At 44.5% G+C, this 18650-nt stretch overlaps 1 protein-coding gene across 2 annotated transcripts in view; it reads right to left on the reverse strand.

Annotated features, from left to right (window-relative positions):
- The window catches only part of ULK4 (unc-51 like kinase 4), a 1615551-nt gene that overhangs the window by 1120101 nt on the left and 476800 nt on the right, over positions 1-18650 (reverse strand). For both annotated transcript variants that reach the window (XM_069211486.1, XM_069211487.1), the window contains exon 20: positions 4822-4983. In XM_069211486.1, the coding sequence (XP_069067587.1) occupies positions 4822-4983 (162 nt within the window). The remainder of the gene's footprint in view (positions 1-4821; positions 4984-18650) is intronic.

Below are 18650 nucleotides of genomic sequence, written 5' to 3' on the forward strand. Positions count from 1 at the left end.
CAGAGCAGAACTTGTAGAAGAAACAATATGCCTTCCACAGACGTCTAGATTCTCTACCAGATGGGACATGTGGAATAGACCCACTATCATGGGAGGCCGAAGCGGCCTGAACCACTAAACTTCGATGAGTAGGATGTCTTAGAAGACAAGCCGGATTACCAGGGGCAGGTCAGTGCCTGTGAATTATAGCCTGATCAACTGGGGCCCCAGTATCAGGCTTAGCCATGCCCCCAACAAAAAGCCATGTAGGGATTTGCTGCAAGGAAGCAGCGGTTCAACCCCTGTCCTGCCTTGATGGATGACATCAATTGGAGGATCTAAATCCACTGAAGGAAGTGTTCGATCCACAACTAAAACAACCCTTCTCAGCATGTCAGCAAAAGAGGAGCTCGCCTTCGTAGCAAGTCCATGAAGGGAAAGTAGGCCTGAGGCTGAGGAAGAATCAAAGCCACTAGCCACAGCTATGTTAGCTAGCCAACTGTCCTCTCTATGAGGCTGATGCATGTCCAACTCCTCTACCCCCTCTCCACCATCTCCCTCAAAATGCTAAACATGAGAGGGCTCTCCAGTAAGCAGAGGAAGATCAGGGATAAGTGGCATGACTAGCGATATACCCGATGTCAACCAGGGTCAAGAGGGCGACTCCTCGACATTGATTTCGACTTCACATGGAGAGAGGGATTCAACTTTGATTGGCACTGCCAGAGGAGTCGTCAGAGTCAGCTGATTGAATACGGGTGCTGAAGGTGGGAACCCCGAAGGCTGTGCACCAGTGCAGTAATAGTTTTCTCAACTGATGCTGAAGGCGTAACTAAAGCTGAGGGCAAACCCGCTGGCGTGGACACAGTCAAGGAACTTTGCACCTCCTTGGGACCCTCAGGCGCTCTAGAGGAAGGTGATGCACCAAACACAGCGTGAAGTGAAATTTAATACTCACGCATCTGATTTAGGGTCGCCCTGACCCCTGGAAAGGGAGGGAGATGCTGGGTAGACTCTGACCTCGACTCCTCAACCGAGGAATTGTGGTAGGCCGTATGTGGTGAAGTCGGCAACTTCTGTGACTTCAACCACTTGCATTGACACTTACCACCTGAAGTCGATGGAGACTGGCGTCCAAGAGAATGACTCCGTGAACGGGCCCGCAAACAGACGTCAGTACGGGGAGACCTTTGTCCATGGGAAGTCCAGGACGGCTCCAGTCTGTGCCGCTAGAAACTTCATACAAAGCTCCTTCAGAGCTTTTGGTCAAAGTTGATGGAAACGTCAAAGTAGGCCAAAAACTGACTGATTAACCATTACCCGATCCGCGTTGCAAGCACGGAAAAGAAGGCACTGACATCGGCGAGGAGGTTACATGCACTCCGCTGACATCACATCCGGTGGATATCATCGATACAGAGTCACGCAACATGCAGACGTGCGATGGGAAAAAGTTTCCGGATCCAGGCTCACGCCGGGGGAAGATTTCTAAAATAAGGAATCTGTGGCTAGATGTCTCTATCAGATTTTAGACTCTGTGGGGTGAAGCACAAGCCTCTCTCCAAATGTCCTCTGTCAAATTGTCCAAATACGGTTCCAGTGCCTCCCACACCTGAACAAATTAAGTCTACATACTATTTTGACTGTAAAATCAATAAGGGATGTAGGTCGACAAAATATAAAATCTTGCCTGTTTCGCTTTTTAAAGATAGGTATAGTCAATGACTGTTACCAAGGGGGAGGCATACAGAAGGAGCATGTTGCATTTAGAACATTGGTAATCATGACAGCCAAGAGCTGGACATTTAATTTTAAAAAACATTTCTATTAATCCCATCAGGATTAGGTGCCTGCCATTTGGGTTATTTTTGATAGCCTTGGTTACCTTCAATAGTTAGAAGCTCAGCTTAAGCTTCTGGAGAGGAATAACTAAACTACATATTTATGCATTTTTAATGGTTTACACACTGAAATAGGAGATAACCCAGGAGTCTAGGAATATGCCAATCTAACTTACAGTGAATTGAATATGAGTAATAAGTGTTGCAATTAACCTCAATTGCATTGAGCAAGCGCCACCTGGCCATAATCTCTATTTCTCGCAATAAAGCAACTTATGGACTTAGGTCAACAATTATCACCGATTCCAATACCACTTAATTTAATGTTAAGATCTCCAGCTAAAATAACGACGGGACAGATTCCAATCCTGCTAGTAACATCAAGCGGAACAGTATCAACTGTTTGTTGTAAATGTTATAAATTCTCTATATTTGAAGCTAAAAAGAATACCATAGTATAAGTTGGCTATAAAATTTATGGGTCATTCCTTAGTTTATTAATGTGAATACTGATATATATTTGAAGATGGTCAATTTAAACACAGCATTTCCCCTTAACTCACTAGAAGTTAGAGGGGAGCCCCATAACAAAGGCTGGCACACGACAACTGAAATGAACATAAGTTGTTTGCCATGTCTCTTGTACTATCGGATGTAACTTAACCAACCAGGATGTTTTAACTTTGAATAAAGACCAGCTATATTCCAGGAAATTTACTGAATCACATTGCTTTTATGGTCCTCCAAAAAGTATGTTCTGATTGTACAGGAACCCTCTTGGACTGCTCATTAGTGGGTAGTCAATCAAAGGCTTTAAGAGAATCTAGGGTGAAAATCCATTGTTAAGAGTGCACATTGCCTGTACGGTTGGCTTAGAAACAGGCAGGCCCACACACTAAAAGAGAAGGTTTGAAGACGAAGTTGCATGCCAAATTTGAAAGAATTTTACCTTGAAAGGAGGCTTGTAAAAATATCCCAGTGGGGTAGGATTGACAGATGTGTTAAAAACGTTTTCACACTATTGAATGAGGTAATCAGTTTTCCAGGTTTCCTGAAGTTCACAACAAAACAGTATCCATCAGATGTTTTAGGTGAGTGTCCAACCAACCAACATGTGTGACCTTATTAATGTCCCCAAAACAGAGTCTGGGCATCCTTACGCTTGGGTAGACCCAGTGTACAGTCTGATTTAGTAAGTGAGATGAAGTTCTTTAGAGGTAGGTTTCGGGGGTGGAACCCATGTCAATAAATACTGCATTGCTTGTGGGAATAAAAGGAAGACCCCACAGGACCCATTTCTTATGCCTTTCTTTTACATGACCGTAGTGCTAAGATTTTATCAATACTATTTCCTCCTTACAGATGGATTAACTGTGTAATACTGGACATAGCTATTCACTGTCCAGAGTTTGATTTTACAAACGGCATGCAGTCACAGGCAGTAATGCTAAAGAAACTACAGTAAAGGCACACAATGCCGTAATTCTGTTATCCCCTTATACTCTGATGAAATTAACCCTATCCATAGCCCTTGAAATATTTAACAATTGGAGAATGAATCTGGTCTAAATAGTGCAGAAGGTGGTATTTTCTACTTAGCAACCAAGATCCAGACCTGGAGTGGGCTTTGCCTTGCAATGGTCACCAAAAGCCATTAAAATGTAAATATTATTGATTATCAAGACAAGAATGATTGTATAGGGTATAATGTTGAGAACCTCTTCCAGCACTCTTCTGCTATAGTGAAAAGATGGATCAAGTTGTCTATTTCCCTGCTGGACAGGAGGTCACTTATTCAATGTTGAGTGCCAAACATCTAGTGAGCCTTTAGCAATTCTCAATATATTTCAGACCAGACATTCTTCTAAAATTCAGGGTGTTGCTAAGCAAAGTGGTGCAGGAAGGAAAGCCGCCAATACAATTATAGAGATGCCGTTAGCACCAATCTGCAGGGATAAGGGGCGGTTGACTAACTTTTCTACAGACACATAGGGATTATACAGGAGCACACTTACAGAATGGGATCATGGGATTTTTTCCAAGGATGTCAATCCAGAGGTGATCAAGAGACTTCAATAAGTATGCAATAGCATGGAGAACAAGCCTGCTTCTCCAGAGGTGCACAAAAAATGGGATGCAATGCTCTCAGCATATATACTAATAGTTTGGAAGAATGCAATTTAGCATCGTAATTGTTAAGCAGCCATTTAGTCTATTCATCTGAACACTGCGTTCAGCATTTGATTACAAATTATCAATGCAAGTAAATATGCAAAGTTGGCATTCAAGGGCATGAGAAGCAATAGGGATTTCTTCCTCTAACACAGGATACAGTAGTATTGGCAATGGGAAATTTTACTGGAGTCATCCTCAAATAAACTAAGTGCAACGTCTTTGCTTCTTTACAGCAGACTAAGCAACTGTCCCAGGGAAATCAAAAAAGCCTCCCTTTCCTTACTAGTGAAATACGGTGGCAATCTTCTCACAGTTTGTCTAGCAGTAATGTTGTGATCGTGGGCAAGGCACCACATATACTATCTCTGCTAATTTTTTATGGTTATGTTTTAAAACTTGCCTGGGTGATGCAGATAAAACAAACATAGGTATAGGGGCACAGATGTGTCAGTTAGCAACACTGTTATGGAGACAGTCACTCTGGAGAAGTACTGACTGATCACAAAGTTTTCAGTCCAAGTCTGCGCTAGGCAGATATTTTATATGTGGAGGCATTTGTGGAAAGGAGCATTACCTACTTAGTACACCCTCACAGTCAGCATCCACTTGTCTCGCTATTGCAATTTAGTGCTCGGAGTCCACACCTTCTACTTGTGTCCTCAACATAGCTAAACAATATTGAATTGTTGGTGATGAAGAACTACACCAATATATTAATGATCAATTGATTATGATAAGATCCAATAGATACACCAGATTATAAAAAGAAACAATGTCAAACAACATTTTCAGTGATATGCAAATCACACAAACTGAACTTTCTTACCGATATTGCAGTTATCCTGAGGGAATCCACTGTGGAGTGTGTGAAAAGGTACCATAGTGAAGGTCCAATCTCCCCTTTGATAAAGCCTTGTGCATGAAAGGAAATTGTAGTGCAAACATTTTCAACTATTTTGGCAGTCATGTGATGAACAACTGGTTCTTCCTGCAAAATGTACAAAGGGTTGCATTAGCGCAAAATCTACAGACATAGTCAGAATGAGGTGTTACGTGTGCACACTGCTACAGTTTATGTGACTGTACATGAAGCTATCAAGCTGTAACTTTCCGTCCTCCTCGAATCCAAACCTCACCCTTTCCAATTCCCAAGGTAAGACAGCTTGCTTGAATCTGTGTACTGTGAAAAAAGGTTGTACTGTGGCAATTTTTGAAGGCACTTTTGAACAAATCGCACAATTTTAACAAAAGTTAAGTTTTGCAATTTCTTATACTAAGTGCGATATCCTGGAAGGTCTGACTGTAATGTGGCTATAAAACCAGCCTTTCTCCTTTGGACTCAATATGATCAGATTGTCAACCTGCTAATGTAGAGCTAGGGTGCTACTTTGTGTGAGTCAGTGCAGGATTGGAAGAAGGGTTCAGCATGTACATAGCCATAAAAAGGCAAGGCTGTTTTAAGAAGGATTGCGTGGATCGTACCAGTGGCACAAAGCATGGCCCAGTGGTGATAATACTAGAGTGACTGAGCATGTAATCAGGGTTGAACCGAGCACACAGTGCATGTCGTTTTCTTTCCACGTTGTGCTGCTGCCACGTGATCGTTTATTCATGGACTGGCTAATGTATCTCTGTTGTCACGGCTTGATGCTTTTCACTCGCCTACATAGATATGATATGACTATTTGTTAAAATGATTAACGTTTGCTATTGTTAATAATGCAAAATCGATTTTGTTGCTTGACCTTAAACAACATGTTAATCCGTATTAACTGTAGCATACTTGATTTATACACCATTTAATCATTGTACTCAAATTAAGTCACTATGTTTCATGTTATTCACATTTAGATGTAAGAGAGTAAATCGTATAGGTGTATCTGATTAACTGCAGTTAGCCAGTGTGCGTTTAAAGTTAGCGAGAGCGGGCCTAGGTGCTCGACACCATTTTGAAACAAAGGTATTTTTGCTTGTTATGCATTTCTGATTCAGATGGCAAAGTCAATCTGTGCTCATTTAAAAAAAAATGTTATTCTTTGCTAGCTTACATTTAGAAGGTTGCAGTTAAGTGATTAGTTGGTATGGACTCAAATCTCACCACATGCAGTGGATGTGCCTGTGAGGCAGAAGGCCAGGCCGGTCACATCCCCAGAAGCTAAGAGATGAACTTGACCTCCGCCGCTGATGCCAGCCACCCAGTCCGCCATTGCAGACCCAGAAGAGAGAACCCTTGACAACTTCTTTGCCAAGCGAGACATTAAGAAGCGCAAGGACAAAAGCAGAACAAGAGAGTTGGGGATAGCAGAAGCCTGCAGCAGTGAAACAGGCACCAGCAGGCCGCAGCCCAAAGGTGATCATCTGAGGGCACGGCCATCAGGGAAGACTGTGTTTCTGCCTTTCTAGCTCCATCAGCCCGTGCCTGGAAAATGCCCAGCTCCAGGAACCCTGGCTCATTCATCACCCTCCGCTACACCAGAACAGAACTCATGGCCATCAATGCCCGACCTCCAAAGGAGAGATGCTGAAGAGTCTCCCTGCAGACCGCAGCAGGAGCCTTCAACTGCCGTCACTGCTGGTTCACCTGCCTCACCACCCCCTGACGCACACAACCAAACGACCACCTCCGGTCACCTCAAGCATCCCCCAACTGGATTGCATACTGCTCAACGCTCGCTCCCTAGTCAAACAATCAACCGAGATATGGGACACCATCTCCACCTTCACACCCGACCTCATTTTTTTCACAGAGACCTGGCTCAACGACTCCTCAGCACCCGACATCGCCACCCCTGACGGATACAAGATCACCCACTGTGACCATACCAACAAGCCTGGAGGAGGCATCGCCATAATACACAAGGAATCCACACACTTCACTATTTCAGTAGACTACGATACTCCGTTAGTCCTACCCTCTTCAAAGCCGACATGACCCCCTCGCCAGCATCGTATGAGAGCACGGACTGAATATCATCGCTGACGACACGCAGCTGATCCTCTTGCTTTCCAAATACCATACCTTGACAAAAAACAACTTCCACCTCTGCATGATCATCGTCGCCGACAGGATGAAAGACAGCTGCCTCAAACTGAACAGACAAAACCGAAGTTCTTCTGTTCGGCAACACCACTTCTCCATAGGATGACTCCTGGTGGCCCTGGACCTAGGGACCCCTCCGCCCCAACAGAACATGCCCGTAACCTGGGTGTCATCAACAATTAATTAAACATGAAGAACCAAGCCAACACAGCATCCTCTTCCTACTTCCACACCCTTCGATTGCTACGTAAGATTTTCAATTGGCTTTCCACTGACTCTAGGCACACAATCACAAAGGTCCCTGTCACCAGTCACCTTGATTATGGAAACACTCTCTATGCCAGAATCACCATATACCTCACAAAAAGACTCCAGATCATCCAGAAGGCTCATTATCGACCTCCCAAGAGAGACCAATATTTCTTCACACCTAGGAGACCTGCAATGGTTCCCCATACACAAACAATCCCAATTCAAGTTGATGACTCTCACCTACAATGCCCTACATAACCAAGGACCAGCCTGCCTCAACCACGGAGTGAACTTTCACAGACCTACCAGGCACCTGCACTCCACCTCACCCACACACCCGTACCCGCAGGAGCAAATACGGAGGATGGTCTTTCTCCTGCCTGGCAGCAAAATCCAGGAAAAATCTTCCCATCCACCTAAGGGCATCCCCCTCCATCCAGAACTTCAGAAAGCAGCTCAAGACCTAGCTCTTCGTCTGAGCTCTATCCGAGACCTACACAGTCAACACGGTGCCTGGATACTCTGGCTGGTGGTAAGTGCATCTTACAAATGTTTGATTGATTGATGAAAAAGCTGAGGAGATGATACTCTTTGTGTGAAACCCTAAAGGTCATGGTGGGCGGAAAGAGTTGGCACTGTATTATTTCATTAGCAGGAGCCGACCCCAGGCATGGAGAGAACACTGGGTTTTGAGTGGTCTGCTAGGATGACCTGAAGATTGTAATGTTTGGATGAAATGTTGTGTTTTAACTGTGCAAAGCTTGCTAGTTAGTTATATCTTGCTCCTGTCCATGTCTGCAAGCAGATGTCTTTTCTCATCTCAGTGCTCCTTATTTTCCTGCTTGCAGAGATATTTTTGTGGGGCAATGCATTCCTTCCAATTCTTATTAGAATTTTTATCTTGTTCCTTTTTCGATTCTATATTTGCTGATACCAACTGCTTTTGAAAGTCCCAGTCTTAGCCACCACTTTAGCTTAGAACTAGGGTGTTTTATACATGACAAGGAGTCTTTGCTTCATTTTGCACTTGATGCTTTTGATATACTAATCATTCATATTATTAATTGTATTACTTGGATTATATTAATGTACGCTGTATCCAAGAAAAAATCAATTTAATTGGATTGAACTGATGTGAGATGTAATGATACTAATCTGTTAATAAACCTTCACGGTCTGTAATCTACTCTTCTCAGTCTTTACTTGTGGGGCAGAAACTGTTTCACTGTCAATAAAATGCTAACATATTTGTGATTTGAGAAACTCTGAATAAAGCCCATTGCCTGTTTTCCAACTGTAGGAAAATGGCTCCCTCTTGCAGTTAACCCCCACTTTTTGACTGATATTAATGCTGACTTGACTAAGAAGTGTGCTGTGACCCCTGCTAACCAGGCCCCAGCAACAGTGTTCTTTCACTAAAAATGTACCACTGTTTCCACAATTGGCACACACCTGGCACACAGATAAGTCCCTTGTAAAATGTACCAGGGAAGGTCCCTAAGGGCTGCAGCATGTGCTGTTCCACCCTAAAGGACCCCTCACCTAACACATGCACACTGCCATTGCATATTGTGTGTGTTGGTGGGGAGAAAAAGGCAAAGCCGACATGGCATCCCCCTCAGGATGCATGCACACAAAATACTGCCTGTGGCATAGGTAAGTCACCCCTCTAGCAGGCCTTAAAGCACAAAGGCAGGGGGCACTATACCACAGGTGAGTGCATAGCTGCATGGGCAATATGCTCCTACAGGGTCTAAGTCCATTCTTAGACATTGTAAGTACAGTGTGGCCATATTACGTATATGGTCTGGGAGTTTGTCAAAACGTACTCCACAGCTCCATAACGGCTACACTTAATACTGGGAAGTTTGGTATCAAACTGCTCAGAACAATAAACCCACACTGATGCCAGTGCTGGCTCAGGCTTCGTGTTACAATGCCCCAGGGCACTCCAGCTAGTAAAGATGCCCGCCCCCCAGACACAGCCCCCACTTTTGGCGGCAAGTCCGGAGGCGATAATGAACAAAACAAGGAGGAGTCACCCTCCAGCCAGGGCAGCCCCTGAGATGTCCTGAGCTGATGTGACCCCTGCCTTAGAAAACCCTCCATCTTTCTTTGGAGGATTTCCCCCAATAGGATTAGGGATGTGCCCCCCTCCCCACAAGGAGGAGGCACAAGGAGGGTGTAGCAACCCTCAGGGACAGTAGCCATTGTCTACTGCCCTCCAGCCCTAAACACAGCCCTAAATTGAGTATTTAGGGGCTATCCTGAACCCAGGAAATCAGATTCCTGCAACCTGAAGAAAGAAGGACTGCTGACCTGAAAGCCCTGCAGAGACGACAACTGACTTGGCCCCAGCCCTACCGGCCTGTCTCCAGACTCAAAGAACCTGCACAGCGACGCATCCAGGGGGACCAGCCACCTCTGAGGACTCAGATGACTGCCCTGCAACCAAAGGACCAAGAAACTCCTGTGGACAGCAGCTCTGTCCATATTTGTGACAAAGAAACCAACTTTAAAGAAGACTTCAGCCTCACTCCGGAAGCGTGAGCCTTCACGCTCTGCACCCAACGCCCCCGGCTTGTGTCCAGAGAAACCAACACCGCAGAGAGGACCCTCAAGCGACTCCAATGACGTGGACACCCTGAGTCGACCTCCCTGCATCCCCAAAGCGTCACCTGCAGAGAGGATCCAGAGTCTCCCCCTGACCGTGACTGCCCGGTAACAAAGGAACCCGATGCCTGGAAGAAGCACTGCACCCGAAGCCCCCAGGACCGAGAGGAACCAACCACTGGTGCAGGTGTGACCAGCAGGCAGCCCTCATCCTAGCCCACTCAGTGGCTGGCCCGAGGAGCCCCCCTGTGCCCTGGTTGCATCGCCAGGGTGACACCCCACCGGGTCCCTCCACTGATTTCAATAAAAAACCCGACACCTTGTTCACACACTGCACCCGGCCGCCCTTGTGCCGCTGTGGGTGTATTTTGTGTGCCTGTTTGGGACCTCCCCCCCCCAGTGCTCTACAAATCCCCACTGGTCTGCTCCCCGAGAACACAGGTACTTACCTGCTAGCAGACAGGAACAGGAGCACCCCTGTTCTTCATAGGCATCAACATTATTCTGGCCCTACTTTGACCTCTGCACCTGACCGGCCCTGTGTTGCTGGTGCTGGGTGTTTGGGGTTAACTTGAACCCCCAACGGTGGGCTGCCTATGCCCAGAAGACTGAACTTGTAAGTGCTCTAGTTACCTGAGAAACTAACCAATACTTACCTCCCCCAGGAGCTGTTGATTTTTGCACTATGTCCACTTTTAAAATAGCTTATTGCCATATTTGCCAAAACTGTGTACATTACTGTTTAAATTCTAAGTTCCATATTTACCTGTGTGAAGTACCTTACAATTTATGTACTTACCTAAATTCTGAATCTTGTAGTTCTAAAATAAATTAAGAAAATAATATTTTTCTATATAAAAACCTATTGGCCTGGAGTTGTCTTTGAGTGTGTTCTCATTTATTGCCTGTGTGTTTACAACAAATGCTTAACACTACCCTCTGATAAGCCTACTGCTGAACCACACTACCAGAAAATAGTGCATTAGTATTATCTAATTTTGCCACTATCAACCTCTAAGGGGAACACTTGGACTCTGTGCACACTATCTCTCACTTTGAGATAGTATATACAGAGCTAACTTCCTACACTTACCTGTCATGATTCTGTTGAAAAAGTGGCCTGCAGCCCAGCTATTGCCTGAGTGTTTAAGATTTTCCAGCGGAAGCAGCAAACTGGTGCTTTACTCGCACACCTTGGCCAATCTGGGCCATATTCAGCAAAACTGCAAAAATTGCAAAATTATCACATATATAGATATTTATCTATAGAGACTTTTCTATGGCATGGCTATGTGCATATATGGAGCTATATGGGTCTATACACTGTTTAGGGACGGCACTGTTATCTGTATGACAGCACATGTATATGTATGTATGTTTCCTATGTCCACATATATTTAATTTAAAAAATCTACTCCATATATACCAAGACATTTATGTTCATACATTACATCCTTCAATATCTCATTCTGTACAGAAAGTATAGATGTAAATGAGTATGTAGGTATACACACAACACACCCTTGTATGTCAGAACATGTAAGAAATAATTTACTTACCTGTAGTTCTCCAGTATTGGAAGCTTTCATAGATTCACATGCTTGAATACTTCCCCGTCGTCGGGATGGGAGTCCCCGGTGGAATATAAAAATCTAGGCCTGAAAATGTATGTACACAATACATGGACTAGGCCTCAATAGAATAACCTATCATAGTTGTTTTGTAAAATAGACCCAAACTCAAACTTGAACCAATCAGATTGCCTCACCCCCTTAGAACCACCTGTGAGGAGCTGCCATCCCTCAGATTTTCCGAGCATAAGTGCTGTAATAACAAAGAACACTGAGAAAAGAGAGAAGGTGAGCTCCCGGTATATTAATAGTGAACAGAAAATGTGATATTAGAACAGAAGCGGATGGTGGGAAACAAACAGCTCACCTTATCTGAACAAATGTCTAAGAACTGCTTGACCCACCGCAGCATCACAGAATGTCTCAGCATCCAGGCAGTAATGCTTCGTGAAGGCGTGTGTTGTTCTCCACGTGGCTGCTCGACAGATGTCTGGCAGATACACCCCACAGAAGAGTGCACAGGAAGTAGACACTGCCCTGGTAGAAGGTGCAAGGACCTTAGCGTCCAGGGGTCGACCAACGTTCTGATGGCAAAAGGCTATGGTGCTTGAGATCCATCTAGAAATGGTTTGTTTAGTAACAGGATGCCCTCTTCTGGGCGCACTAAATGCTACAAATAGTTGATTTGACTTCCGGATCGAGGATGTTTGCTGCAAATAAAATTTAAGGCATTGTTTGACGTCCAAGGAAAGCAGTGATCTTTCGGCCCCAGTCTGCAGCCGTGGAAAGAAAGACTTTAGCCCTACTGGCTCATTAATGTGAAGTCAGATGGTACTTTGGGGATAAATTTAGGGTTTGTCCTTAGGATGACTATCATCTGCAAACTTCATAAAAGGCTCCTGGATGGTAAAGGCTTGGATCTCGCTTACTCTACGAGCAGATGTTAACGCTAAGAGGAGCGCTACCTTCCAGGTGAGATACTTATTGTCTGACTTATGAATAGGTTCGATTGGTTCCTTCATCAGCTGACCAGGACCGTTTCCAGTTGCCAAGTTGGAGGAGGTAGTTTGACTGGAGGAAATATTCGGAACAACCATTTTTATGAACTGCTTGATAAGCCGATGGGACCAGAGGGATGGTCTTTTGGATAGTCGTCTATATCTGGAGATAGCAGCTAGGTGAACCTTAATGGATGCATGCACGAGACCAGACCGCGTCAGATGGAGAAGATATGGTAAGACCTGCTCTGGAGCAGATGTAAGCGGATGAATGCCATTTGCAGCACACCATAAACAAAACCTTTTCCATTTTAAGGTTTAAGTTTTACTAGTGCTATCAGCACGTGCTTTGGCTAAAATGGTTTGACAGTCAACAGGACTATTCAGATGTCCGAACTCATTGAACCCAGGAGCTAAGCACATAATCTGAGATACTTGGGATCCAGATGTCTCACTTGGCCCTGGCAGATGGTGAGCAGCTCCAGTATAGGTGCTAACCTGATGGGAGGAGATGAAGACAGCAACAGAAGCTTTGGGTACCAAGGTTGACGTGGCCAGGCTGGAGCAATTAGAATTGTCTGGCAGGGCTCTGATTTGATCTTGTTGATTACCCGTGGAAGAAGAGGTATCGGAGGAAAGGCGTAAGCATAAATACCTGACCATGATATCGAAAGGGCATTTCCCCATGACCCTGGTTGGTGATGCCAGCTTGCATAAAACTGACATTTTGCATTCTGTGATGTCGCGAAGAGGTCCAGGTTTGGTTTTCCCCACCTGCGAAATATTGCGTCCAGCGTTGTCTGGTTCAGTTCCCACTCGTGGGAAGATGTGCGAGCCTGCTTAGTGAGTCTGCTGTGGTGTTGCTCAATCCCAGAAGATGTTCTGCTTGTATGTGCACTGAATTCTAAATGCCGCATGGTCAAGATGTCTTGAGCTTCTGTGGACAGCAAATGAGACCGAGTTCCTCCTTCTTTGTTTATGTAGTGCATGGTGGTTGTATTGTCCGTCCGGGTGCATCCGAAGGTGACAGTGCGGAACTAGATTGATACAGGATGACATCATCCCCAGTAATGATTTGAACTTTTGAACTGAAAGAAACTTCTTTCTTCGAACTGTATCCGCTAGGGTCAGAAGCTTGAGTTGGCATTCCTCGGCTGGGAATGCCTTCACTAGAGTTGTGTCCAATATAGCACCCAGAAATACTATTCTTCTGGTAGGCTGAAACTGGGACTTGTCTCTGCTAAGAGTGAGACCTAGTTGCTGGAAGAGACGTAACGTGGTCTTGAGAGAGTGGCGTAGGGTAGAGATGTCTGGAGCCTTCAGCAACCAGTCGTCCAGATATGGAAATATCTGGTGTTTGCGACATCTCAGATATGCTGCAACAGGAGCTAAGCCTTTTGTGGAAATCCGGGGAGCGGATTTGAGTTTGAAGGGTAGCACTTTGAATTGAAAGTGCCGGCTGGCTACCATGAATCTTAAACATTTTCTGTGTTTGGGGTGAATGGGTATGTGGAAGAAAGCATCCTGCAGATCTAGGGAAGCCATGAAATCACCTCTGATGAGAAGCTGCAGGACATCCTTCAATGTCATCATACGGAAGGATTGCCTCCTGAGATATTTGTTGAGCTGCCTCAGGATCCAGGATGGGTCTCCACAAACAAGACTGCTGTCTGATGAGGAAGAAGCGAGAACAGAAACCGCTTCCTTTTTGCAAAGAAGGGACTACCTCTATCGCCCCTTTGGATAACATGACATCTATCTCCATGAGGCGAAGATGTAGATGTTGTTGACATTCCGGGGAAGGTGGAGTCTCAGGAGGCATGCAAGTGAACTCTAGCAGGTGACCATAAATGATTATATCTAGAACCCATCTGTTGTTCGTAATCTGCCGCCAATGTTGAAGGTGATGAGTCAAGGAAGGAGAGGTAGCCGGCGCCTGGAGGTTGTCATTGTCTACGTGAGGCGTCCTTAGACTGTCTCCCCAACTTTACTCTAGGAGAAGGTCTTTTGTATGCTGCATCGGAGGTTGCCTCTGGTGGTACTGGGGTCTGGAAGATTGGTACTGGGAGGAGTAGGTTGGATATCTAAAAGATTGGTAGCCACCTCGAAAGGAAGAGTGCCCTCTACCCCTGGCTCCTCGAAAGGGTGTGCGCTTATACTGCAGCGACCCTAAAGATCTGGTAGTATCAGTATCCGCTTTAATTGCCTGAAGAGCATTGTCTACATGCTTAACCAACAGGTCTTGGCCATCGTAAGGGAGGTCCAGGATCTTAATTTGGACATCCGGCCTATAATTTGTGGCCTTTAGAAATCCTTGATGGCTTAAGGCTTCTGAACCAGCCAGTAGCCGAAACCCCATTGCTGCAATATCAAGAGCGCAGTGAATCACCTCTGCAGACGTCCGCTGACCTTCCATGAGGATCTTTCTAGCTTCTGGCTTGCTGGAATCCGGAAGATCATCAACAGAGTGGGAGACGTCAGACCACAGCTGCCTGTCGTATCCGCCCAGGAGTGCCAGGGAATTTGCGGCACGGACCACAATGGCAGACATAGAACAAAACCTCTTACTGATGTTGTCAAGGTGGCTTCCGTCTTTGTCAGGCGGTGCCGAAAGAGGTGCTGAAGGGTTCCTGGAGCGTCTCTGGGCAGCCTGAGAAACCACAGAGTCAGGTTTTGGATGATCCACCAGGCAAGCAGGAGCATCCTCTGTCACTTTATATTTTTTGTCCAGCTTTGGTAATACCGTTGCTGGGTTCTTCATAATTTTAAATCCCTGATTCCAGACATGGTCAATAATAGGGATTGCCCTGACCGATTTCCTATGTGGCTCTTTAAAGTTGTATAAAAGGCAGTCCTGCTGTGTAGATGGTATTTGCAGCTCAAACCTTGCTGCCGCTTTGTCCAAGAGGTTATGAAAAGAGCCAATATCATCAGGAGGAGACTCAACTGCCATTGGCTCTGGAGAAGGGGGCGCTGGGAGCATGTAATCATCCCATTGGTCCTGGTCTGAAAGAACTTCCCCTTCCTCAGCCGCCTCATCCGAAGAGGCCTGCACTTGGGGGACTCTGTAGAGCCTGAGGAGGAATTTGTGGCGCCATAGGAAAAACTGGAAAGGTGCTGGAGTAGCTGGAGTAGTCACTGTTGGTGTGGGATTTTTCCCCGACTGAGGGTATATAATCTGCCAGCATGGCTTGGAGATCAGAAACAAGACCAGAAGGCAAGCATACCATTCCCTGTTGTTGCTGTGGGACTGGGTCATAATACTGCTGTCCATAATAGGAGTCATCATCCGAGTGCTCCTGACATTTAACGTGCAACTGTGAAGGACTCCTAGCCACCCCAAACAGTGCGTCCTGACCTGAGTCTTCGTCATCATCGCCATCCAAAAGCCTAGATGGCAAGTGCCTTGACACCTTGCTTGGTGATGTGACAGACAATGTCAAATGAGTCTTTGAGAGCCTTTTGAGAGGAGTATGCTGTGCAGATTGATACAAAGGCAATGTAGATGGTCTTTGTCGCTTTGTTGGAAACATTTTAATAGTTGAAGACAAGAAACCAGATGTTGTCGACGGGGCGTCGACGATACCGTCGTCACTGGAAACATTGTCGACGGTGTAGCCGATGACGGTAGAACCGCAAGCGGAAGCGTTGTTGGATTCCTCGTCGACGAGGGCACCGTCGACAGGAGCGTCGTCGTAAGTTCGTCGACGGTGCTGAACTAGGCTTCTTAAATTTGTGGAGAACCTTAGGAGGTGGAGTAGCGGTTCAGAGGCAGTCCTTTTAGCTGATCTTCTGAGGGTTTCTGTGCCTGCTTTCTTTTTCTGTGGAGAGCTATGACTCTTAGCAGAGGCCCCTGCTGCCTTTGTGCCGTTTTCTTAGGTGGCTCCTGAATCTCAAAGCTTTCCTATTTTCTCTTCACAGGAGTTTTAGGGGCAGAAATAGAAGAAGATGCCCTGTCCTCATCCAAGGCAGAGTGTCCAGTCTTACCTCTCTGAAGCCACAACAGCAGGCGACCCCCTCTGTCTATCAAGGTCTTTGCAGAGAATTTCCTACATATTTTGCAGTCCTTTGTCTTGTGGCTGGGATACAGGCAATAAATACATTCCTCATGTGGACCTTCCACATATAATCTTTTCTTCAAACATGAGGCACAGGATCTAAGAAGGCCTTTTCTTGGTGTCGCTGACATGGCAGCTAGTTTGAAGCACCAGAGAAGAAAATAAATGTCCAAAAGCTGAAGTAGTAGATCTTCTGAGAAGAAATACTGAGCAGAGCTCAAAGCAGACTCAGCACAACGTGCAGTGGAAAATCTGAGGGAAGGCAGCTCCTCACAGGAGGTTCTAAGGGGTTGAGGCAATCTGATTGATTCAAGTTTGAGTTTGGGTCTATTTTACAAAATGACTATGATAGGTTATTCTATTGAGGTCTAGTCTATGTATTGTGTACATACATTTTCAAGCCTAGTTTTTTATATTCCACCCAGGACTCCCATCTCGAAGATGGGGAAGTATTCAAGCATGTGAATCTATGAAAGTTCCAACACTGGAGTAACTGTTATTATATGCATGTAGATATAGATTGGATTTAGATATATAGGGATTCATTTTTTGTACAGCAATATCAATAATTATAATAGTTATATGTATGTGTGTATATGTTACATATAGAGATTAGTATACCAATAGTTAGATCTATTTGCATGTGTATGTCAGTATACATTGATAGATGCGTTTTTTTCGCTATAGTAAAAAAAGGGAAACAAGAAATAAAAAATTTAAATGAACATACAACAGTATGTGTTTGGCATTACAAACTGGTTTTAAACCTAAGTCGACATTTTTCCCAAATATGAATCATGACAACATTGACACCTTTTATGATATGACAGTTCAAAGTTTGACACATTTGCGACATCGAACATGGTCTAAGCCGAGATGTAATAACAACATGACATACAGACAAAGTGAAACCATTAGATTGTTAGCGGAGGATAGTGATACTATTATCTGCCCTGCTGATAAGGGAGGCAATATAGTGCTTTGGAAGAAACAAAGATATATTGATGAGGTCATGCGCCAACTGAGTAATACGCAATTCTATAAGGTTGTAACTAAAGATATATACATGAATAGTATTACGGGAATATGGCACCTCTTGACTGAGTGGAAGGACAAGGGCCTCTTATTATGGGAAGAATATTGTTTCCTGAAAAAGGATTATCCTAAGTTACCTATATTATATATTCTTCCTAAAATTCACAAAGACAGAGACAACCCTCCGGGGAGACCAATTGTTTCCTCATGTGGGAATGTATTGGAAAATGTGTCTAAACATGTGGACTTTTTTCTGAGGGAATTTGTTACGAGTTTACCCTCCTACGTTCGAGATACCAAAGACTTCTAAGGTAAACTAGAAGGTATTAATTGGGAAGATGAGTTCCTGCTCATCTCTTTAGATGTCAATTCTCTGTATACCATCATTGATCATGAGAAAGGCATACAAGCATGTAGACATTTTCTGCAGACAAGATCTTTAAGATATCTGGCACACACTGACATGCTCCTTGAGATGATAAAATATTGCCTGACTAATAATATCTTTTTATTCAATGGCGAGCTTTATAAACAAGTCCTTGGGACTGCAATGGGAACTTGCTTTGCTCCCAGTTTTGCCTGTTTGTTCATGGGTTTGTGGGAAGAAGAGATTTTCAAAGACGAAGAAAAATATCCAGAAATTAATCAGGCTACACTGTGGCTTAGATATATTGATGACCTTTTTATAATTTGGAAAGGATCTAAGAATGAGGCTATAGGGTTTATTGAGAAACTTAATGAAAATGACTGTAATATCAGATTGACATATAACATCAGTCGCTCTTCGATTGATTTTTTGGACACTAGGATTACGATTAAGGATAAGAAGATCCACACTGAACTTTTTTGTAAAACTACAGCAGGTAACAGTTTACTGCATGCTACCAGTGGTCATCCTGACAAACTTAAATGGAGGATCCCTTATGGAGAATTACTAAGGGCCAAAAGAATCAGCAATAAAGATGGGGCTTTTGAACGAGAACAAAAATATATTATTGTAAGGTTCAAACAAAGGGGCTACCCGGATTGGGTAATTAAAAAGGCCACAGATAAAATCAAGAAAGTAGAAAGAATTCAGACACTCTTTG

This window comes from Pleurodeles waltl, chromosome 10 (genome assembly GCF_031143425.1).
Source record: "Pleurodeles waltl isolate 20211129_DDA chromosome 10, aPleWal1.hap1.20221129, whole genome shotgun sequence".
In the NCBI taxonomy this organism is placed as follows: domain Eukaryota; kingdom Metazoa; phylum Chordata; class Amphibia; order Caudata; family Salamandridae; genus Pleurodeles; species Pleurodeles waltl.